The sequence below is a fragment of the Patella vulgata genome, chromosome 1, assembly GCF_932274485.2.
Source record: "Patella vulgata chromosome 1, xgPatVulg1.2, whole genome shotgun sequence".
NCBI lineage: Eukaryota > Metazoa > Mollusca > Gastropoda > Patellidae > Patella > Patella vulgata.
Window position 1 is genome coordinate 95,616,176 of NC_065879.2, and position 26,412 is coordinate 95,642,587.

At 34.4% G+C, this 26,412-nt stretch overlaps 1 protein-coding gene across 3 annotated transcripts in view; it reads left to right on the forward strand.

Moving 5' to 3' along the window:
- Positions 1-10,617, forward strand: part of LOC126829656 (uncharacterized) — a 35,868-nt gene extending 25,251 nt beyond the window's left edge. For 2 of the 3 annotated variants that reach the window (XM_056102443.1, XM_056102442.1), the window contains 5 exons: positions 2,382-2,604; positions 3,810-3,940; positions 5,644-5,854; positions 7,664-7,778; positions 8,292-10,616. In XM_056102443.1, coding sequence (XP_055958418.1) covers positions 2,382-2,604; positions 3,810-3,940; positions 5,644-5,854; positions 7,664-7,778; positions 8,292-8,298 — 687 coding nt within the window. In that variant the 3' untranslated portion in view covers positions 8,299-10,616. Of the gene's footprint in view, positions 1-2,381; positions 2,605-3,809; positions 3,941-5,643; positions 5,855-7,663; positions 7,779-8,291 lie in introns of all 3 variants that reach the window. The other variant, XM_056102446.1, reaches the window with a different exon arrangement.
- The last annotated feature ends 15,795 nt before the right edge of the window (positions 10,618-26,412 follow it).

Sequence of the window (26,412 nt, forward strand, 5' to 3'; positions counted from 1 at the left end):
TTTACACAGATGGTTCCAAAGATGGTGATCGGGTAGCTTCGGCTAACGTCACACCATCTGGAATCATGTCTGACAGACTTCCACCTACTGCTTCCATATTTACTGCCGAGCTCCATCTTCAGTCATCTTCTAATTTAAAACACGTCGTATTTAATGATTCCCTGTCCTCTTTGCGAGCAATAAACAATAAACAATAAACAGTTTGTACACCCAGTTACTATCACACGAGTTTATCGGCAAGGGCACAGTCCTTTGCTAGCTCCCCAGTCATGTTGATATTAAAGGGAATGATCAAGCAGACTTAGCTGCCAAGTCTGCTGTAGGTCTTCCCATATCACAACTTCCTTTACCCTATACAGATTTTAAATCTTTTATCAACCATTTTGGGATCTTGCAGACACAAATAAACTCCATCACAACAAGCCCCTCCTTGGAGATTGGCCTAGCTCCTACAGGTCTAACAGGAGAGATGAGGTTGTTTTGTGTCGCTCTCGTATTGGTCAGAGTTTTTTTTTAACTCACAGTGAAGCACATTTTGCTTGAGTTCAAGCATCTCAAGGATGTTAAATCGCATTTTTACCGTTGCCAGTCATTACATCACATATTTGCCCAACCGAGTTTTAGACTTTTTAAAAGAGACAGGATTTTATCATCAATTTAAATTGTTTATATATATATATATATATATATATATATATATATATATATATATATATTTCATTTTTGTATTTAGTATTTATATGCATAAAAGTTGTATTTTATTTTTAATTTTACTAACTGTGATATTGTTTTATTTTTGCATATAATGTTTTACTGTGATATAATTTAGCCTGTCTCGTAATATTCACCATATGTTTGGCGCATTATAGCCCGGTTTGAGCTGACGTGCCATAAAACTACATTTCTTTCTTTCTTTCGTAGGATTAAAGGTAAAAGTAGTGCATTATCAGTTAACCATCTAAATGTTGATAATACCACCTTCATCATCCATGTTCTCCTCTGGTGCCTTTCAAGGCATTAAAGCTCAACAGGAGAAAGGGCGACTTAATTTCAACTCCCGCAATGATGAATGCTACAATGATACATTTTCCATTGCGGAGCTTCGGGATTCGCTAAAGCGAGCTCGGGATACTGCAACTGGTCCAGATGAAATACACTACCAAATTCAAAAACATTTACCCTTTTCCACTCTCTTAATTTTACTTGATCCAACACTGCCTGCATGCATTTCTGTCAGAAACGAGTTTTGCATCCTGATCCAGAACTATTTTTGGATGACAATCGCCTTCCAGTTGTGGATGAAACCAAATTTCTGGGGCTGATATTTAATAAGAAATTATCATTTATACCCCACATTAAAAACCTAAAAAAGAAATGTTTGAAAGCCCTAAAAAAATTGAGAACTATTTTTGGATGACAATCGCCTTCCAGTTGTGGATGAAACCAAATTTCTGGGGCTGATATTTAATAAGAAATTATCATTTATACCCCACATTAAAAACCTAAAAAAGAAATGTTTGAAAGCCCTAAAAAAATTGAGAACTATTTTTGGATGACAATCGCCTTCCAGTTGTGGATGAAACCAAATTTCTGGGGCTGATATTTAATAAGAAATTATCATTTATACCCCACATTAAAAACCTAAAAAAGAAATGTTTGAAAGCCCTAAAAAAATTGAGAACTATTTTTGGATGACAATCGCCTTCCAGTTGTGGATGAAACCAAATTTCTGGGGCTGATATTTAATAAGAAATTATCATTTATACCCCACATTAAAAACCTAAAAAAGAAATGTTTGAAAGCCCTAAAAAAATTGAGAACTATTTTTGGATGACAATCGCCTTCCAGTTGTGGATGAAACCAAATTTCTGGGGCTGATATTTAATAAGAAATTATCATTTATACCCCACATTAAAAACCTAAAAAAGAAATGTCTGAAAGCCCTCAAAATATTGAGAGTCTTATCAAATACTGACTGGGGAGCAGACCGTAACGTCTTGCTCCGATTATATCGAGCTTTAATAAGATCAAAACTGGATTATGCTTGTATTATGTATTGGTCTGCCCGAGAGTCTTATCTCAAAGAGCTCGACACCATACACAACCAAGGAGCCCTCATTGCGGAACAGACGTGATAAACTGGCCCTGCAGTATGCTACGAAAATAGCATCTTTACCAAATCATATTTCATTTAACACCATATTTAGACCATATCATGAGCATCTATATCTGCTTAAGACTAAAGTTATTCCACCTTTCGGTATTCGCATACAACCCCTTTTGTCCGAGGTTGGGTTAGGGTTAGGGTTAGGGTTAGGAACCTAGGTGATAATTGTATATATAGTCATGATAATTGTAGATATAAAGATATCTAATTCCAGGTGCCTGTAGGAGAATGGACACAGGAAAAGGGGTTCAAGTCTGACCCTTTTATATCAACTATATTACACCTTAATTTTAAGGATGTGAATATGGGGGTGCGTGTTCTATGTTTGACGTTGGAAAACCCAATTCATATAGACTATGATCTCCTATATGAATGTGAAATAAAATGCACAGATTCAACAGAAACGAGTTCAGCAATAATAGAATTCAAAGCATTGGGTAAATAAATAAATATTATCTAGTTTGACCATTTTTGGGGTAGTCATTCCAATATGATAGGAATCTGTGGGCGAAAAACTGTTTCAATAGCATCTTGTGTAATTGAAAGTGTAATATACAAGTTACAATCAATAATAAGCAGCAATTGTATTCCATGTGCGGTGGGGAAAGAGATGGGTTTATTTTAATTTGTCTTGGTCTCAATTCATTTATTTTGATAAAGTAAATTTCACATGTGAACCCGGACCTCGGCTTCGTAATCATATTTTATTTTCATTTAGTGCTCGGAGTCTGTTAATCTGATGATTAGCAAAAGGATTATACTTTGGAATATATATTTAATTTTAACATTGATACACTTTGTCAATCTCACCAATTAATTATTCAATTCTAATATTACATTATTTGTCGGGAAACAATATTTAACTTAAAAAGGAACTTTTAACTGTTTACCCCAAAAACGTAGCACTAACTAACTCTCTTACCCTCAGTGGAGGTGATCACTGCTATCATCATCATTCCAATCTGTAATAATATTGGGAGATTTGTCTTAATATGTAAAATAACGTTAGGCGAATATGAGCATTATATTAATATTATGTTCCATATTCATAGACAAGGCATATCTCACGTAGACATACTGTTAAACTGATACATAAAATCAGCTACAATTTGGTCAACATTGAATTCTGGGTGAAAAACAAATAAGACGTCTGACACTCCTGGTAGAAAATTTCCACTGTCTATGTAAGGGGGGGGGGGGAGTCCTCGACGCCATGTGGCATAAAGGCCAATCATCATAAGTAATGACGTAATATTTTTCCAATTGAATAATGTTACTTTGATGCTATAGAGATCAGACAAGCATTAGGTTCTTGACAGAGCAGATACCATGTGGGTCCGTTGGGAGAAACAGCTGGTTTTTGGGAGAGAAAGGATGTAGGGATTTGTATCAGCAAGCCCGCTTTGCAAGTTGGTGGGTTTGAGAGAATGACTTTATTGTAACCAATGCGTGTAACCTATGGTGTGATTATCGGTCCCACCCGAGGAGTGAAAATCAAAACAATAATAAATTACAACGCCTGGTTATGGTGTCTTCGAATTGATGCCCCGGCATTGGGTAAGTGTTTTGTCCATAGCAAAAATGTAATCACACCAAAGTAAATTCAAACTTTTGATATTCTAAATTTTATAAATTGTTAAAGGACCAAAATGGACCGTCAGAAAAAAGGAAGTGTATTCACGATTGGGACAAGCTGCTAAATTTATGTGGGAAAATACTTATCCTTTCACATCAGAAGCCGTAATTATCACCAGACAGAAAGATGGAGAACTAGTGAGTATCTGGTACATTGTTTAGTTTAAAGTCTTTCTGAAAATTCATCTAATCATCTCATAGTATATATTTATTTATCTTCGCTAATATGTTTTCAGTATATCTAAAGAATATACGAATACTGCCTGGAGGGAGCAAACATTTAATTACTATCACGAGTACAAATGGTTTGAACCCTAGAATTAGTAGAGATATGGTCGGGACCACCACAATTACAGCTCTTTAAGTCTAGAGGACGGTTCACTCCCATTTTGACTATAATTTGTATTAACCCCCAAATCATGAACCCCAGCGTATCAGCACTGAACTGTTCCACTGATTAAACATACATTATGCAAGAGTTAAATCTGAAAATTGCAGGACTTTCTTTAGGCCTGGAATGTTATCTAAATTATTAATCAGACATTACTTAATTAACTTATCCAGACCATAATCAACTCTCAATGTCATCGCTAGCCTACGATATTTACTGGCTTATAATCCGATCTGCTGCTCAACGCTCATTCATGATTAAATCAAAAAGTGGATAATCGAGACTATGTTTGTTATCCTACCGACTTTCGTAAATCGCTGAATTCTAGGTTCAGAGTGAATCAATGTGACTGAAATTTTCAGCAAATTGCCTTTACACTATCTAGTTTTTAACTATTACAGTGAGAACTGTCAGGTCTTTATATAATCTCCCATAATGTATCTTTAAGAGATGTAATTAATGTAATGATAATTAATGAAAAAGCTTATTGGTTTAAACACAATTTTGAGTACAATACTGATATAATATTTATTATATTTTGAGATTACATTGAATTTAATACTTGCTTATACTGTATGGGATGAATTGTTTCGAATTTTGTACATCCCTACTTCGAGTTCACTATCTATTCTTTTTAGAATTGCTATATAATAAATATTGTGTATTTTTTATTTTCGAGACTACTGAAGTAGAAAAATATTACTTCCATTCAAGATTGAATCAAACGATACGTCTGTAAATTTATTTAAATATTGAGATGTGCGAATGATCTTTATATGTTCAATTGATCTTGGGAGAGAAATGGAATGAAAGGGGGTTTAACGTTCTACTCTTTTGCTCCTACCTTGGGAGAGACACCACCAAAACGAAAACAGGTGTATAAGGAAATAGACAATACACTACAAAAACCGCAGACCCATACTATTTGCAAAAAGACATAAATTCAGTATTTGGATGCTATAGGACATTTGCTAATATTAGGGTTTTATGTTAATATTCTATTGGGAGTGCTATGTAAATATTTTATTTTGACTACTAGTGCTTTTCTATATGATTGTTATGTAAATTACTTTTTAATCTGTGTTTTTGCGTTTATATCTATATGTAAATATAAATTTTATTTTTTTTGTCTTCTGTCTAAATCATTGCTTTGTTTTCTATCTATTAAAATTTATTTTGTTATAAGTTGTAATGAAAATTGGGTGTTTTTATGGAAGAATCTATTTTAAATAAGGAGAGGGTATATAAGTAGGAATAATAAAACCACCAGGCCGTATAATCTGTTGTTATAAGCTGTAGGCAAAATGCGATGTAGTCGAAATGGGAGGGTACCATCCGGATAATAAAGTATATAATCGTTTTCTCCATCTAAATGTCTTGGACATTTCGTGTAGTATTATGTGCTTGGCTTCAGATTAATAACAAAACTATTTGTTAATTTATTCACCAGGAGGAACTAGGCTTTTGGTACAACGGAGAGTTTACACCAAGCAACCTGTTGCTCAACAAGGTCACCTTGAACAAGATGCCAATGAAAGACAATGTTGAGAGAATCCATCTGACGTTGGCAAACGTCTCCCAAGAAGATTTCGGATGGGACTACACATGTAAACTCATTCTGGGTGATGGAGAACAATCATCTACTGTAACAAGATTAACACGTAATTATATGGAATTCAAATAATGTATATTAAAATTTTAATGATGTGCTGAACTGTCGTATTCTTTTTTTATACGCCTACAATTTCACGTCGCCCCTGTCCGTCGGGACTCCCGTTCACATTTGTTTGTGGACGATGTACATGCACAATTGTTATCTGATTTTGACTAGAGTTTAGGACTAAATAATAATTCTTAAAGATCATACACAATTGATGACAATTCAACATGTATTTAATTAAATATGATATAAAAAAGCATATTTAAAACTGAATGATATCTATGATAATGAAACTATAGGGCCTATCCTACAAGCTAAATTTGAATGGTACTGAATCAGAAAAAAATACAAACTTTTCCCTCAAAATAGAAAAAAAAAGAAAGAAGTAAATTGTTTTTACACACAGGTAAATATATAACGCCACAAACTATTTTTATAATAAATAATAAATTCACAGTAATTGACGATCATGTAGCCCGCACGGGGCATTGATTATGCATATCAAAACTGCTCTCATGTCATTCAAAAACAATAAAGCACCGGGTAATGTCGGACTGCTTAATGTTGAATTTTACAGAAAGTACTGGCCAATTGCAAGGATCAGTGTACTTATTTCATTCAAAACGAAACCTTACCAGTTTCTCAGAGACAGTCAGTCCTTTCAATATTGGTGCTTATCAGACCGTAACTTCGTGGATTATGGCTCCTGATTTTTATTTGATTTCGAATATATTACGGTTCAGTTTGAATTTGAATCGACCCCCTTACACAAATAGAGTAAGAGTATGTAATACAAAGGTGGTGGGCTCTCTAGAGTCACAATTTTTATCCGATTTTTATACCTTTGGCGCATACCTGGATTGTGGCCCCTGATTGTACGAAAAATCGTGTTTGTGGCCTGTGGACGCTCTAGAGGATGATCCCGAATTTTCCCAAAATGTGGAAGTATTTTGCATGACAACCGATTGTTTTCTTGTTTAGCATTACATATGTTCCGTAGAATTCTGATATATTTTATATTGCTGGGTATAAAGGATGAACAAAGGGTCTTTGCAAATCGGGCATAAGCATTACCCAAGCAGAAATCACGCTCTTACATATTGAGAGTCAAAGATAAGATTGATCAATAGTTGGAAACTAAAGTTATAACTAGTGTCGTGAACTGTGATGAATATATTTAATTCTGCTATAATACCTGTTATCAGTTCTCATTCGAGGGGTTCACAATCCTAACACATTGCTCTTGTATCTTGTAATGTTTGATGCTATGTAAAATGCTATGTAAGACCAAACAGTTCTTCATTCGATGTTCTTATTTCTTAGTTATACGTTTGTATAACAAAATTAAAATATATATCTTAAAATCAGTATTTATATCACAAATTAGACATTTTTCTTATCAGATTTTTAAGTTGTGTCTTTGCTTAATATAATGATAAAATATTTCTTTTAGAAAAACAAATAATTACATTTACATTACATTTTCGTTTATGTTTGTGATGAAATCTAAATGTAATTGTTTGATTTTCTAAAAGAAATGTGATCATTATATTAAATTTTAAAAAGTTACAATTTACAAATCTGATAGGACAAATGGTTATTTTAAGATAAAAAATGTTAATTTTAGTGTACAAATGTCGAAATACGAAAACAAATTAAGAAATAAAAATTAAGGACTATGAATTAAGAACATTGAATAACGAGCTGTTTGGTCTTCCATAAAATATTTCATGTTAAAAGAGGTCTAATTTCACATACCTCTATTTTATATTTGATAGAATTCAGACCAATTGTACATTTTTATCTATAGAACGTGAAGAATATGTATTAGAATTTGAAACCGCTGCAGCAACAAGATCATCAGTGGGTTTCTGTACCATATTAACTGTTGCTGTGGCTTCTATCATCTCTTATATGAAAAACTGGTAAGTATTTTGGTATGAGAAATCTTATTCTAGACACTGCCTCGTCATTTATTGGCCAACCCGAGTTATACGTCGCAGCGTTAAAGATTAAAAAAAGAGACCAAATATTTGTTTTATCTTTGGAGTTTTGATGCTTGTTTTTATTCTCCAAAGTCGTAGGGAGGCGTTTGATTGGGTGCATATATTCACAATACTGTCCTGTGAATTCCAAAAAGGCGATCATTCGCTCAACTGATGGTACTGGACTGTAATGATACTCTCACTACAGTTAACCAAGATCATAATATAAACTCTTTTTGCCATAGAAATGATTTTTATACCGGAATCTCCGTATCTTCATCTTTCTCCCAGGGCCATTGCCACCCAATTTTGTTGAAATGAAATACTTTGTCCATTTGTAAGCCTTTTGTTTCTTGAACATAAATGTAATAATAATATTTGCATATTCTATGTTAAAAGTGAAAGGGCATTTGAAACAAAACACGGTCTGATATTTTTCTTTTCATATTTCAGGATTTAGCAGGAAGAGCTAGTGATTTTTCTATTTTTTTGATCTTACGATCCTTTTTTTTACGGGATCACTATTTCTTTGCCAATCAATGTTTACTTTCATAGTTTAACAATTTCACAAAAGCAAAACTATACTAGCTCTCACTGGCCGTTAGAAAAAAGCATCCGGTGTCATTACGTTTAAGGCCCGTAATATTCTCTAACAAACAAATTCAGAAGTCTCCAATTTTAAAATGCGTCGATATTCAAATGGATATTATTAATTCCCACAATAATCTTGATATTGTCAATGGAGTAAAAAAGAAAGCTAAAATATACAACAACTAGGAGCTCGTTTGATACAACCTATTATAATATTAATAATAACTAGATCTGTCAGGCAGATATAAAAGATTTCATATTCATGGTCACTTCCTCTCATAGGTTAACATATCAAAAAGAAATTATAATTATAAAAATTGGTCAGAACTCACTATCTCCTTTCTAATTAGTTCGCGTTTCTCGTCCACCCACAACCTCTGAAACGACATATCACACATGTATGTTGCTATTGGTATTTACAGAATACTTTTCGAGCCAATTTCTGTCGCCATTTTGGAGTTTGGCGGCAATATTGGATCAACCGTTTGTGAAATGAATATGAAACCAAAATGAGTCGGGTGATCAACAATATCTAAAAAATGATATAATACACGGGTGATTTTGCCAGTAATGTTTGTCAATGTCAATTTCAGACCATTTTGGGCAGTCATCTTGGATTTTCGGCTACCCAGGAGTTAGCCAGTAGATTTCAGAGGTATAACAAACTACAAATATCTTCACTAGTGTCGTTTCTATCAGAAACCACTGTGAAACCTTGTTCCCAGAGAAAAAGTTACGGATCTAGGGATTATGACCCGACTATATCCAGAAATGTTTTAATTACGGGAATAGAAGGCGGAAGATGCAAAATTGGTTTTTACTTCCGGGATGAGATGCGACGTAATTTTCGAAATTCGGAAATAGCAGATTTAAAGTAAATATTTCAAAGTACGCACAGAACAGTTTTTTTTAGAAGAATACCTATGTAGGTCATTTCGGTGATTTCGGATTCGTAAAACGTTTTGAAAATATATTCATTCCAAAGTCACCACCTGTAATAATAATAATAGTACTAATGATTATATAACTTTAACAAAAACAATAAGTGTTATTTTATGGAATATAATTAATTTGATACTAAAAGAAATACACTTTTGAGTCATTCCATATCAACTGGACCAATTGTGGGAACATGACCCCCTCCCAAAACATTATAAAAAATATATGTCATAGTATATTGCCTTAAACTAAGAAATTCGAAATTTTACCCCTCTAGGTTGGAAACTCACTGAGAAATGGCCATTTGAAATCAGGGTACTGAAACGGATCATAAATTCTATATTTTTTTTCAGGTTTTCGAATGCATTAAACTCACATTTCTAATAGGAGTAGAACTCCCTAACTTCGTAATCTAAGACAACTTTTGGTGTAGATTATGAATTTAGCACCACACACAATGTGCGATTCACACAGTTCGTGCCACAAATGTGGAACAAATAAACTATTCACTTTTTTCCAGGATTTCCACAGCCACTGACAAACTAAATTGTTCAAGTTTTTTTTTCCTGTAGACACTTATTTAAGTGGTTTTTTTATCTTGCTGAAGTGGTACCTTTCATTATCAATTAAAAACATCTGTTGTTCATAATATTTTTTTCGGGAGGGGGGGGGGGGCAAATAGATAGCGCGCTGAATTATAAGGTCTGTTATTCAGTCAACTTGCGTGGTTTCGATTTCCCGGATGTATGTGACAAGGAGTAGTGTCGCCTGTCCAACCTCGTGGATTTTCTCCGGGTCCTTCGGTTTCCTTCCACCGCTAAAGACCCCTACGGGCAAGCGAATTATTGAAACAAAATAGAACCATATGTTAGTCCCAAAATGACCTGGTTTTATCCGATTTGACATATGTCGCATTTTTAGATTTTGGATCCCCTACAGTTTTTATCAGATTTAATGTTGTGGTTTCTTTATAAGTTTACTGAAATACTTTTACTTGTCTTTTATAGATGATGGTATCTTATAAGTTTACTAATATGCTTTTACATGTCTTATATGGTATCTTACTAATAAACTTTTACATCTATTATATGTTATGGTAGTTTACTGATATACTGTTTTTATATGTCTATTATATGTTATGGTTTTCTTTGCTAAACCTTCGCTTTTTTATTTCTATAGAATCTATTCGTTTTTTCGAATTGTAAAAGCGCCATAGAGCAGCTGTTTCCAGCTGGATTTTGGGGCTATATAAGTTTAATAAAATATTATTATAACAGAAATATATGTTTTAGGATTGGTTAAAAATTGCGTGTCTGAGTTATGCCCCCTGCAAAATGTGAAGTATGTACCAAGTTTTGTGACTCTCCAGGGGAGAGAATTTAGATTAAACTTAATATATGGGTTAAGGATCAAAATTACTTGAATGGGGTCGATTGTGGTACGCATCTAACCTTCTGTTCAGGATTTATGCCCCCTTTTCCGACAACTTTGGGGATACCCTATTGAACGTTCCGGAATTGAATAGCCCCAATCCCAAATATAGTAACAATCAAAGTGAATAGGTGGTTTTCGGTTTACAACGCATGCGCTGATTGCATGACGAAAACATGAATGGTAGATAGAATAAAGTTTTTATTTCAAATGGGATCATTGGGATCATGAGAGTGCAGGGTTTTCGCCGAACAAACAACATCGACAACATGGTCATCAAATGAGAAAGTATATTATAATAATATCAAACATCTGACAAACAGATTACCAGTTATCAACAGTTCATGACACACATGATATATAAGATAAAGGCTGACAAACGGCGAACGCTGTCTTCCCCAGTACTCCGCCATAGCTGTCCAACAGTGGAACGCCACACGTCATCTTAACATATTACCGTAAAGTTATTAAAGATATGTACAATGCATAAATGTATAAAGCAATACCCACAAGAGGACGACCCCGTCGATCTGTGACATTCATTTCCAAAGTCACCTCTGTTTATAAAAAAAATAGTGAACGCAATAGAAGCTACAGTTTATAACATATGCTTTGTAAATCGATGTGCCACATTCTGACAACGAGTGAATGCGTCTTTTGAGATGTTTCCTGTTCTCCGTCTGTTTCAAAATGTTGGCGTATCTTGCATGGAAGGAATGTGTGGCATATTAAAATCCCACAATGATGTTATTAAGACAACCACAGTTAAACTATATATCAATAACAAATGGTAATAAGGTTTAAATTAAATCATTTGAAACAGAACCTAAGACTGAGTAAATGAAATAGTAAAAGCCTGGGTCCTGTTTCTCAAAATTTTAACAAAAGATAAAATCCGAATTTTAGTAACACTATGTAATAGGTGAACCCCATATTGATAGGGGGGGGGGGCATCTGGTTCATTCGCTATTGCAGACAAAACTCATTTTTGGAATTTGACAGCTTTTAATGACAGTCAAGTGTTATTTGAATTCACATATCGATTTTATTTTCTAGATGCAAAATTTTATTTCTCCCTTCTGGACTATTCCCTGACAATTCTGAACTAGTTCAAATTATTTTAGCCTTTATTTCTGAAACGTTTTAACAGTTCTCATTATTTATTTCAAAATATGTTCTTTTCATTCTTAGCTATACATCCATGATTATTATTATCAAAGGAACACCGAGGAAGCCGTGATCATGGTTATTGTAGCAAAATAAATAGATGACACATGTTAATTAATCGCACATTTATTTTTTTCAAAAGCATCGAGCAATCAAACTACACACTAAGTATCATCACTCTCTATCAGATAGAATCAAGATTATCTTGTCCTAAAGCAGCGACCAATGAAATTGATTAGCTCTACTTAGCTTTAGCTCGAAATGTTAATCATCGAACCCAGTCAAGACATTCACCTAATGCACATCTACATCAACTTTAAACATTCTACCCCAATTAAAAGCAGAGTTGTTATGTTCCAAATTGCTTATCACTCCTTAGCCTAAGCAGACAATTCGCACCATCGAACATAGTCAAGGCATGGACCGTATATAGATGACCAGGCAACACCCGCGTAGCCTTCAGAATTCTGTGCCGCGGCTAAAAGAAGTCTTGACAATCCTGACTAAAAAAAGAATTACTTCCCCTCGTGTTTACCGTAGCAACAACGCATGCGCATTACTTTACTTGCGATGCGCGATCATCCACTATCTGTCAACTCGGATAATGGACGACTTGATCGACATTGAATGGGACCACAAGAACATCGATATACCGGTCGAGTTACAAGGTTTACTGGCAATTTGAAAAAACAAAACAATAAATAAAACAAAAACAAATAGCATTATCGTGAAAACAAACGGGTAGCATTTTATCCAGAAATTCACTGGGCGTGTGCCGTGTGCCGCGTGCGCGTTGATTCTGCAAGGATATTCGATTCATTGCCAAAATATATCATTTTATATGTACCGTTTTATTAGCCCAACAAATATCTGCAAGGATATTCATTGCCAAAATATATCATTTATATGTACTGTTTTATTAGCCCAACAAACAAAACTTTGTACAGGTACATAAATAGCTTTCTTCTGGTAATGAAGTTTGGACAATACAAATAAATTATACAACAAGAATATTTTAAAAAATGGTTATTCCCTAAATGAAAGCTGAATTTGCAATCATCCATAAATTAAAACTCAGCATAAAATATTTACATTTGTTGTGTGATTAATTAATAATTTAAATTAGGCCTAAATATATTTACAATATCAATTGTGTAATTAATAAATAATACCGAACCATTTCATTAAAAATATATTTACAATTATGTAATTAATATAGTAGCATTTCATTAAATATATATTTACAATTGTGTAATTAATAAATAATTAAACATACATTATCATTATGCAAGAGCTAAATCTGCCATTATTAATAAGACATTTAACTTATCCAGACCATAATCAACTCTCCATGTCATCGCTAGCCTGCGGTATTTACTGGATTATGATCCGACTATGTTTTTTATCGTACCGACTTTAGTAATGATGATCAAGGCTAAACTGACAATTCAATCGCTAAATTCATGGTTCATAGTGGATCAATTTGACTGAAATTTTCAGCAAATTCCCTTTACATTATTTAGTTTTTCACTATTATAGTGAGAACTGCCATCTCCTTATCTTATCTCCCATAATGTATCTTTAATTTAGTACCGTTTCATTAAAAATATATTTACAATTTGTGAAACACTAGATTGTTTTTGTTCAGATTATTATTCTTATTATTATTTTTCTTTTTCACTTTGATCATAAAATTCATATCTCAGCAACTATTTATATTTATGAATATTTTTTGATGGTACAAGGAGTAGCGTCACCTGACCAACCTCGTGGGTTTTCTTCGGGTTCTCCAGCTTCTCCTCCCACAGCTAAAGACCCATATGCGCATTATTAAAATAAAATTGAACCATGTGTTAGTTTCTCAACTCTATTGCAGATCTTTTGAGGTTAAGCGCACGCATCAATTAATTACTTACAGTGCGTATTTAACTTAAGGCTTTTCATTGTACATCTTCAGTCAATGCACCCAAAAGACCCCTTAGCAAACACACATTATCTCTAGTGTATGACTAGTAGTAGAATTATCAATGACAACAATTAAGTCCCACTTGCCACTGAGGAAGTTTAAATACACTTACTCACAACCCCACAAGTTTTATCGTGTTGTTAATACAATTAATATTACTTGCACAAATATATTTCAGCTCATAACAAAAACAAGGCACCATCAACTTCAGCTTGTAAAGATACCAAATCATCAGTTTTAGCTGATTTTATATATTTCAAACTTATATTATCAGAAGGAACAGATTTAACATTGAATCAATTAATAAAGTACAAAAGCTTATCAAAAATACAAGAAGAAATTAAAAGTATTGCAGAGAAAGTAAACTCTTATTTGAATAATAGTAAGGCTGAACTAATCAAGTGTATTGAGAAACCATTACATAACATTATGAATCATTTAGGTTGTGGCTCTTATTAATGTGAGTTGAAGTATTCTCTTTATTGAGTAAGGCACATCTTTCTTTAAACTTCTGGCATCTAAGAATATCTCTTGTCTTTCTACTAGAAGATTTTTGGTTGTCCTTTTGAGCATTTGTTTATTTCCATGTCAAGGTAACTGAGAAATGATTATTTCCATTTTCACATCTCCACAGATGTGCTTCTGAATATAAATCCATTACCTTAAGTATTTCCGCTAGTTTACTTGGGATCACTGGTTCCATCTTTGGTTGGGGATTGGCTACTCGCTTGGCTTGTTGAAAGGTTTCTAGGATCTTGCCCCAATCTGCACCATATGTAACCGCTAGGTTCTTCAATAACTAATAAGTCTGGAATGGTTCTTCAATCTTTTAATTACTGGAACTTATCTCTTACAAATGGCAATAATTCAATACATACAATGTACACTTACAGCACAGTGGATGACCGACGTAGCTGCTACTAAGTCGGGTGACCTAATGACTTTCCTATTGATGTACATTAGCCTTAAAAACCGAGGTCCCGTGTATATATTGGAATGCACGTAAAAGATCCCCTGGCAGTTGGAATTCGATATAAGAGTAGGCGATAGTGCCGCTTCCCGGGCAAAATTTCCCTCATAGCACACTGTATGGCGTATGCCCGTCTTCATTAGCCCAGGTTAGGAGCAGAACAGTAGGACGTTAAACCCAATTCGGTCGTTCGTTCGTTTCTGGAGTTTTACGTCCACTTCCACCTAAGGTGATATCGTAGACAATAAACCCCATTTCATTTCATTTCATTTTATATTCTAATTGTAATTGGATAAGCTGAAGTGTTGACATCATAACATATACTATACAGGATTATCACTAGAGACATTAACATAAATAAACAAAAATGGATTAAATACTTAACTAATTAGCTTCTATCCTGATTTATATTAACCATGAGAAATTAAATACTATGTAAAACTGACTGGTCATTATGCCTGGTCATATATATGACCAGGTAGTATTTAATACAGCCATTCACCCAATACAGGGCTAGACTTACATCACAACTTGGCTCCCAAGATGGATTATCTATAGTAAGTTATCAATGGTCAGCTATGATAGAGATTAGAGACAATCGTAGTAATGAGATAATCCATCTATAAACATTAGTCAACTTAGTAAATGAATGAATGGATGTCACTTCAATACTACCCATTAACAACTATAAAATATTCTTAAGTTTAAATATATATAATTACTATGTATTGTTACCAAGTAACCTCTAGTATATCAGAGGAAAGATTGTAGATCATAAGTAGAACCCCACAGGCAGGCAAGGGACATACTGAAGGGCAGGTCTCTGATAAGTTATTTCTTAGATGCTGTTCCTTATTAAGTTACTTAGCCTGTGGGTCAGTATTATGTATATATATTATCATTGTTAAATATTGTTACAGAATATAAGATTATACTAAGAGAAGTGAGTTATTGAATTATTGTATGTTCAATCGTATACCCCCAACTAGATTGAACATACAACCCATCGTCGAAGGTTGGACCATAAGCAGGTCCATAAACCCCGGATGATAGCACCATCAGATATCATCAGTAATGCTTTTATACAATCTTTTATACATAAACTTTTACCATTTCTATTAAATGTTACCACCAGTTATATTGAAAAAGAGAATTGCATTACTGAATCTTCAATGTCTTTCAATGATCAAAGTGTTCTTTTTTATATTTCTGGTTTTATTATACATGCCCTTTCTATAAAAGGAGATTTATATACTAATATTATAGAAAAATTAATATCAACTGGTCATAAAGAAACTTATCTACAAAAATTTAAATCTTGGAGTGAAAAGATTGACCGGGGGGGGGGGGGGACTTAAGACACCATTAGATGATTTTTATTTACTCATAAGAAATATTGAAACTGAACTTCGAAAACATGTAGACTTAAAAAATTTAAATGCCTTTACTCTTTTCTTACCTAATCTTAAAGATTGTTTAATTTCAAATTTTATGGTAAAATTTTATTGGGATAAAATTGTTGACACAGATCAGGATTACACATGTTTATTAGATGACATTATAGATATTTTCCTTACTGTTAGAGGAAATGCTGTGTCTAAACTTGTTAAAAACATTTACAAAAAGAAAGATCAGTACCTATTATCTTCCCAACGCATATGGAGTCAATTGGTAAACTCACACTGGGCATGTTTACCATGTATGCCTTTGATCGGTTTAACCTCACTTCCCCCACATTTGATTGTTTTGATAAAGGATTAGGAGGTTAGCAGACCATGGGTGTAGGACTATAGTCTGTTTCAATTAATTAGTATCACTGGTGTAAACTTCTCACTCTAATTAATGTTACTGGTAAATACTTTCCACTATCAGTAAACTAAAGAAGCTTGGTCCGGGCCATCCAAATATATACAAGTTCCTAGACTTGATTAAGACTGAACAGGAAGATGTAGAACTAACCATCAGACAAATAGAATCTGGGGACAGACTTGCTCCCAAAAGAAGAAAGTACCGTTGCCTTGATGAGAGAATCGTAGAAGAGAAGAATTTATTAATAACTGATGCCAAGACGCCCATTGAATACCTCAACACTGTTATGAATTTTGTTGGACAGTGAATTGTCATGTTTATCAAACTGTTTATAAATATTTATACTATAAAAATGTATTTATTTATATATTTGTACTTATTATATATCAAACTGTTTATAAATATTTATACTATAAAAATGTATTTATGTATTTATTTATTTACTATGTTAAAATGTTACAAACTTGTTACAGACTATAATATCAATCCCCCTAAACCCTCTTTGTTGGTTAATTAGTCATGGCTGGGTGGACCTAGACTCTAAACAATAGATGTAGGGAAAGTGAGGTGTCCTCCTTTGATCTACCAGTTTATTGGGCATCTAAACACCAATTAGTATTCAAGTCTGTCAGGCTATATTGTCTGAGTAAAAATACACTTTCTTTTTCTTACGGGCCTCCGAATTAAGACTTTGTACGGAGTTCAATTTTTAAAAACACAAAATATTTGTTGACAGCACACATTAATTGTGTTAATTATATGGAAAAAAACCCACAAGATTTTATAAATCTACACAAGTTTGTGTTAATGCATTAAAAAGTTTGTGTTAATGCAATAAAAAAACACAACACAAATTTGTGTAGAATAATTTTCACACACGAACTTATGTTACATCTGATACATATTATCACTAGTTATATTATAAAATACATACCTTTCAAATCATGTGTTGAGGAGGCGGCCATGGTCTGAAACTATAAGGAGAAGAAAACATGAATTTATGTTCCTTGAAACATCAAAGGAATGTGTATTTAATTCACTGCAAGTGAATATTTGAAGCCGCCCTCGCGTTAACCATATTTTGCTTTTGTTGTTGGTACTTTAGAAAGGTGAAATAGTTATATATTCACCTCTTTTGTTTCACTTGGACCTTCTTCCCCAAGTGTGTCGGGCTGCTAGCCCATATTATTAAACTGATCTTCCATTTCAGTTTCTTTCGGTGTAGACATATTTTAATACCTTCACTCGAATAATAATAAATCTATGATCATCCGTGGGGAATTGTAGTATTGGAATGTAATCTTTCAGTGGCATTTAGCGATCGTTAAAACATAGATATGACGTCACCCTTTGATGTTTTTAACCAAGATATGACGTCACCTTTGATGTTTTTAACCATTATATAGGAGAATGTACGCTTTTCTTAAACAATCGTCTATTATTTATAAAACTGTCCATTATTTATTGAAAATAATAGACACTTATCTAAAAAATGAAGATGTATTTTAGGATAATTTATTCTCTGAATAAATTAAATTACAGTACATGAAATTACTTTAAAACCTCATAGTTACCAAAATGTAACATGACCAAATTTAATGTTGATTTCACGTGTTTGTGTACATAATGAATTCCACTTAAATCTGTCCGTTATATGTCACTTGTCCGTTTAATGGTACGTTCGGCATTAGATCGATGATACGTTTTTATACGCCCACATTTTCACACCTTCTTTATGGACACTCTACAGGTCATAACTTGAAATATAGGTATCCCAAAGATCTCGGTTCCTTTCGACATTAGCTTGTATTGAACCGTAACTTCATGGATTGTGACCCCTGATTGTACACTCTGGAGGTCACAATTTTTAGCCCATTTTGATGAAACTAATTCCTTGCGATATTGGCGCATACCGGACCGCAACGTCCTGGATTATGGCCCCTGAGTGAACAAAAAAACAGGTCACAATTTTATCCGATTTGAAAATCCGTTCAAATATATCACCGCTACACCATAATGACAGCTGAGTTCGAATTTCGTGAATTGATTTGTTCCTTTGATCCCGTGTCCTGTCACTTATATCAGAGTATATATTAAATTTCAAATCAAAATTTGGACGGCTAGTACCCTCCATATTAACCACAGTACTAAGAATATTATCAATATCTAAATCATGTTCGTGAGCAGCCTTTCCATCACAACTTTAACGGCTAATATAATTCCTGATGAAACTTTGATAATAAACGGCGAAGAGTTTAGACTAAGAACATTTGTGTGCCATTTAGGACAAATGGACTGTGGTGGCCATTACACGGCTCATATTTTAAAGGAGATCAATGATATCAATTACATTGTTACATGCGATCGAGGATCAGTTAATAAAAGTTTTCCCGTTATTGTAACACTTGCCCATAAATTACTGAAGAAATAGCTATATAATTTTGTATGATAAAATTTCATGAAAATTTAGAAGAGTTCAGCAAAAAACAAAATTATGATGAAAATAAAAGAAATTTAATAATTAAACTTGCACCAACAATTCTACCATTTATTAAATGTGAACACAGAAATATTGCATCTGAAAAAGAATTTGAATTACCAAAAGCAACGGTAAATAAAGACATTCGCTATGTGAGTATCAGAAAGAATTATTTGAAGTTAAAAGTATTTTATTGATATCGGACTCAAACAGATTTATTTACCAGAACTTAGAGAACACCAGATAGTTAATTTCACAGGAAGATGTATACACGGATTCATTAAAAGACGCGTGGAATGCATCAAAACAATGTATTCTAAGATTAGACAGATTTTTTTTTTTTTTTTTACATATATAACACACATAAAAGAAATAGAGATTATGCCTTTAATGACCAACCAAATTTCTTTTAAAGAAGACCATGTACCATTACTATATTTTACAGAAATTTTATGGAGGTAGAACCACAAGTGTCGATTTGTTGAAAGGCATCTTGCGTAGAGATTCGTGGTTTAATTCGGAGATTATTCACACTTACATGTTATTTTTATCAAGAAAAATAATGGATATGAAAAATCAGAATGCCATCTGCATTGACCCAGGCTGGTTTGTTGAATACCAATTTGACAATTTGATCCCCCCCCCCCCCCATAAAAAAACAAAAATTAATATGACTTGATATTTCTAAGACATGTAACAGAGAGCGGTTGTTGTTGTGACAGATTGTCCAACAAATTGTCTATTAATTATCCCAGGTTTTCTCTGTTTTGACCTGTGATCGTCTATGGTATTTGATCTGGACTTCACGTTGATTTTGTACGACTAACACAGTATATCTTCTATGTAAACTTTATTACTGTTGAATTATTCGAGGTGGCTTCCAGTAGAATTACTTCGGTAGATAATCTCCGTTTGCCTAAAGAAACGGGTACTACGTCTTGACACCTGAGAAGACAGACCAAAATCAGCTCTCGAATGAAGAAGAGATCTTCACTTATATTGGTAGTCGCAGTTGTAAACAAGTCATCCTCTATCAATCTATTTCTGACAGAAACAATAACATAAAATTCCACAACACCGGATTACACGAATATATCATACCAAACCTTTTTTTTATGTGTGTCCACCTTCAATAGAACAAGACAATGTACTAATTAAAGTGACCTTGTCCGTCCATTGAACAAGATAAGCCACTCATAACAAGGTAGCCGAAATACCTCAGGTGTGTATTCTACTGGGACCAACCTTTTCACAATTAAAATAATTAGTAAATAAATAAATAAAGTATGCACAAACACACACAAATAAACAGGAACAACATCAGACAATATTTACCGAAATCACTGGATTCTCATAAATACAATAGAGAATGTAATTACCTATTGCAATTCAACTGGAATAGTGTATGATCAGATGATTGTGCAACTATTACGCTTTCTATCTCAACAGTTTTATAATGAATTTTTAGAAGAGTGGATATACCAGAATGGAAAATTGAGTATTTTCATAAAAGAAACGAGTTTGAAATCCAAAAAGATAACAGTAGCTGTGGACCATATATTTGTATGATGGCGAAGTCCATATTGTTAAGTCAAGCTTTTAAATTCTGTCTAGTCAGATCAAGGAATACCATTGGTAAAGAATTAAAAGATGACATAATAATATAGATAAATTATCCATAACATTAACTGAACTGGCCGATCAGAAATATCTGTTTTGAATAATTTGTGTTTAAAAGATATAGCATCTTTATAGCATAGATATAACTTATGTACATACTGTGTTAAAATCAATGAATAATATTATATGACTTGTATAAAAAACGTCCTACTGTTCTGCACCGACTGGGATAATGAAGCCCGAGCATACCCCACACAGTGTGCTATGAGGGCAATTGTGCCCGGACGGGGGCACTACGGCCTAGTCTTATTTAGAATGCCAACTTTCAATGGTTCTTCTATATGTACACAAATGTGTACCCGACGAATGACACTGTTGATTGCCAAAACCTCCATACTGCAACACTGACAAGGGTTTTTTTTTGGTCAACACAGGACCTTCAGGTTACTCCTTTTAAATCAACATACCGTCTTTTGGAAACTCTAAATTAGAATATTGCAAAAATATGGCCATGGTTAGGTTGAGAGAGCGCCCCTTTAATATGATTATGCCAACTTTTACTAAATATATTTGAAAAGTGTATTCATTTACATTTCGGAATATATTTAGATGGATACTCAGAATTGATACCGTGGTCCGCATTTTGACAAGGAATATTAACGGTATTTCCCTTTCAAATACTTAAAACAATTTAGCTATGTTAGGGATGAAAGCGCACATCTTTAATATGATTCTGCCATCTTTAAATAATATTTGGAAAACGTATCTCAATACCTTTCAGAATATATTTAGTTGAATGTTCAGAATTTTGTGCGATGTCCCAAATATAAACGTTGAAAATTACCGGTCTATCTTTGCATTTAGAATATTACAAAATTGGCCGTGTTAATGTTGAGAGAGCGCGCCCTTAAAATTATTGTGCCAATTGCTATTAAAAATATTTGGAAAGCTTACACAATTACCTTTCAGAATATATTTAGTTGAATGTTGAGAATTGTGCGATATCCCGAATATACCGGTCTATCTTTACATTTAAAATATTGAAAATGGCTACTTTTACGATGACAGTGCACCGCTTTAACGTGTTTGACTTATGCTAACTTTTACTAATTATATATGGAAAGTGCGATAAATTAACTTTCAGAAAATATATAGATGGATGCTTAGAATTTTGAACGATGATCCGAATTAGAGCTTCGAAAATACCTATCTTTACTTTTAGAAATTGAAAAAAATGTCAATGTTGAGGGCGCCCCTTTAATATGAATTTGCTAACTTTTACTGATTATATTTGCAAAGCGTATTTACTTACCTTTCGGAATATATTTAGTTGGATGTTCAGAATTTTGCACGATGACCGAATTTTGATCCGAATATTAACGGTCTACCCCTTTGAAACATTAAACAATTTGGCAATATTGAGGTTGGGAGCGCTTCCCTTTAATATGATTGTGCCATCGTTTACTAAAGCTGCGTTCACACTGCATGCGCATTCAATGCTAATTCCGGAGACCGGATTGGTTTTTCCAGGATTAAAAGGGGTGCTTCACATTAAAGTTTATTCGGATTGAATTCAGAATGAAAAACGCCACACTGAAAGCGCAGTGAAGGTCATTCATAGCCAAGATGGATGCGCCAGACATTCGTGATCTTGTGTTGCTTATGTTTAATTCGTTGGCACCAAAATCAAATGCGAATGAGGATGATTACTCTTTTGGTAGCGTTTGCTATACATCAACACGTATGTACATGTACTTCACTCTTGACTCTGTACTAGCGAAGATACATTTCATAATTGACATGTTTTGAAATGGGGTCAAACTTCCTACTGTTCTGGTCCGACTGGGCTTATAAAGACGGGCATAGACCATTTTCCCAGTACAGCGGCGCTACGGCCTACGCTTTTATCGAATTCCAACTATCAAGGGATTTTTTACGTCCACATCAATGTGTACACGGGAACAGCTCTCCTTGTCAGGTCTTCCGCCCTGCAACACTGACATGAGGAAACCACGCCGGAAAATCACGATGAACGTTCTCGGTCAACACCGGGAGCGAACTCTCGACCACCAGACTAGGGAGTCAGGAGTCAGCTTCTTACTCACTGAACCATCGTGGCTCCCATTTCATAATTCAAATCCTTTCAGCACTAAACATACATAATGTAAAGCAATACATTTTGTTGTCATATGCAATACATGCTAGAGACTAGGCTCCACTAGACTCGAGAGGACTTAAGTTTACTTGCCCTGCCCCCAAGGTCTATACCGTGAATGGTCAGCTGTGATCTGAACACACCTATCTTTGTATTTGAAATGTGGTCGTATATTGTCTCGTACCCGCCCCACGCGCTAGAGGCTAATGTAAATATCTGATTGACTTTAAATTTATGCACAGTGTTTAAGGTCATGGATGAAGAATCAAATTGAATTTGAACGATTTACGATAATTGCTGCCAGAGTTATGGCCTATGATATTAAATGTTAGTATAGGGCAGAACTCGTAATCAGAATTTAGTGTACTGTAAATGTTTGCATTACTAACAAAAGGAAAAGTATGCCACAACCCTTGTTGATTGCTCGGAGGACTTAGCTGCTGAGGGCGTATGTTTCGTTGCCTGACAACCTATTATTAGTTGGTTATGTTAACGCAGCATTTGTTTCAATGACGAAGGGCTGCATCTATGTAGGCTACACCCCATCATGCGCAAAAAAGTTATCGTTCCCGGTAAAACTGTTGATCTGAATCAAGCGTGTCACACTCAAATCTTGACTGCGAATAACTCGATTCGGAATAATTGTTCCGAGTTGAATTCGGAAAAATATACGGATTCGTTAATTTAGATTTAATTCGGTTTTTATCGAATTGAGTGTGACGCCAAAGTCCGGAATAAGGCTTTATTCTGAATTCAATTCAGATTAAACCCCTAGTGTGAACGCAGCTTCATAATATTTGGAAAGCTTTACCATGATCCGAATTAAAACTTCGAAAAATACCGGTCTATGGATCTTTGCATTTAGAATTTTGAAAAATTGGCCGTGTTAATGTTTAATGTTGAGAGCGCGCCCCTTTAAAATTATTGTGTCAACTGCTATTAAAAATATTTGGAAAGCTTACACAATTAACTTTTAGAATATATGTAGTTAGATGCTAAGAATTTTGTACGGTAATCCTAATAATTAATTTTGTACGGTATATAATTAATATATGCTACTTCCATTTTATACATGCAGCGTTGGTTTGTACTGGTCTAGTCCTTCGGATGAGACAGAAAACCGAGGTCCCGTGTATACATTGGAATGCACGTAAAAGATCCCTTGGCAGTTGGAATTCGATATAAGAGTAGGAGATAGTGCCGCTGCCCGGGCAAAATTTCCCTTTATGGCGTATGCCCGTCTTCATTAGCCCAGTATAGGAGCAGAACAGTAGGACGTTAAACCCCATTTCATTTCATTGTTTGTATGGGTTGATAAATATAGATGAGTTTGGGCGATTCTGGTCTCATAGATCGTATATAATATGGATAACTGACCCCGTTGTAGCCGTCATTGGACGATGCATTATGCTGTATATCGCATGCGCGAAGTAAATGTTCCGGTAGAAGGCATGGCTATCAATTACGAAAGAGAGTCGTATGAACTGATATAATTGTAACTGAGATAGCAACTGGAAATTTTGAGACAACCTTCCAATAATTACGAGGTTAATATAATAACACGAAGACCGCATCTTTTACTTTATTACTTATATTTAAATACAGATTTTCATGAAAAAAACCAAAACCACTATATGGTTTTGGGCCTATTATTATATTTAAAGATGTAAACACCATGTGTATTTTTGTAATCAAACTGATTCCTCAAAACTATTTTCAAAGAAAATAAAAGATGCATTCAAAATTCTTGATATTAGGATTATGTGTTGTCATACTTGAAGGGGGTCACGTGGCTAAGACGCTGGCTCGCTATCCAGGAGGTCGGGTGTTCGATCCCTGCATTGGCCGAGAAAGTTCATCCCGATTTTTCAGCGTGCGCATGCAGGACGGAGGGCCTGACAAGGACAGCTTTCTAGTCGTTCGGATGGGACGAAAAACCGAGGTCCCGTGTACACAATTGGCGTGCACATAAAAGATCCCTTGGCAGTTGGAATTCGATATAAGAGTAGGCCGAAGTGCCGCTGCCCGGGTAAAATTTCCCTCGTAGCACACTGTATGGCACATGCCCGTCTGCACTAGTCCAGTTTAGGAGCAGAACAGTAGGACGTTAAACCCCATTTCATTTCATTTCGTTTTGTCATACTTGAGCTTTTTAATTCAAATTGATTATTACAAATTTTTCCAAAGAAAAAATATCCATCACAATATAATTTTCCTCATAGTACATTGCATAGCGTATGTCCATCTTCAATGCCGAGATCAACCGTCTATAAGATCTAGCCGTCTATAAGGATTCTAGCCAACGATAAGCAGAATTCAAGCTAGCCAACTATCAGAAATTCGCTGGACGACCGTGACTGCAATGAAATCACGTGATTGGTATGGCTTATCCGTGCCTTCGACAAATAAGATGAATTGAAAGTATAGTCTATTTTTAGTAATTAGGTTACTGTTGGACAGCGAACTATTTCTGTCGACAAAACAACGAGCATTTTTCTCTTCTAAAGTACGTAATCATGAATGTGCCATGAAATAACTGATAGATCCAAAGAGCGATAGAAACACAATTTCCAGTGATGTATGACACGGTAACTGGAATTTCGTATTAAGATCCGTATTTTAACACTTTAAACACACGCCACCACCCCCTCTCTCTCTCTGTACACATAACTAGAGTTTAGTAGGCCTAGAGGCTAATTAACTTTGATCAATTTTGAAACAAAAAGTATGAAAAGCACGTTCAAATATGTAAATAATTTTCTGGCACATTCATATTTTCATAACTTGAAGTGGTGAAGGAATGGGTGGGGTGAGAAGGGAGGGCGGGGGCGCAGGGCTTAATCCAAAATTCCGTATATCTTTACTGAAAAGTATAGTCTCTTTAATTATATCTATTACTTGTTGCGCACAATGCATATATACTTTTTGTTTCAAAATTGATCAAAGTTAATTAGCCTCTAGGCCTACTAAACTCTAGTTATGTGTACAGAGAGAGAGAGGGGGTGGTGGCGAGTGTTTAAAGTGTTAAAATACGGATCTTAATACGAAATTCCAGTTACCGTGTCATACATCACTGGAAATTGTGTTTCTATCGCTCTTTGGATCTATCAGTTATTTCATGGCACATTCATGATTACGTACTTTAGAAGAGAAAAATGCTCGTTGTTTTGTCGACAGAAATAGTTCGCTGTCCAACAGTAACCTAATTACTAAAAATAGACTATACTTTCAATTTATCTTATTTGTCGAAGGGACGGATTAGCCATACCAATGACGTGATTTCATTGAAGTCACGGTCGTCCAGCGAATTTCTTATAGTTGGCTAGCTTGAATTCTGCTTATCGTTGACTAGAATCTTTATAGACGGCTAGATCTTATAGACGACAAGGTTGATCTCGGCATCTTCAATAGCCCGATTGGTACAGAATGTGAAAATAGAATGAAATG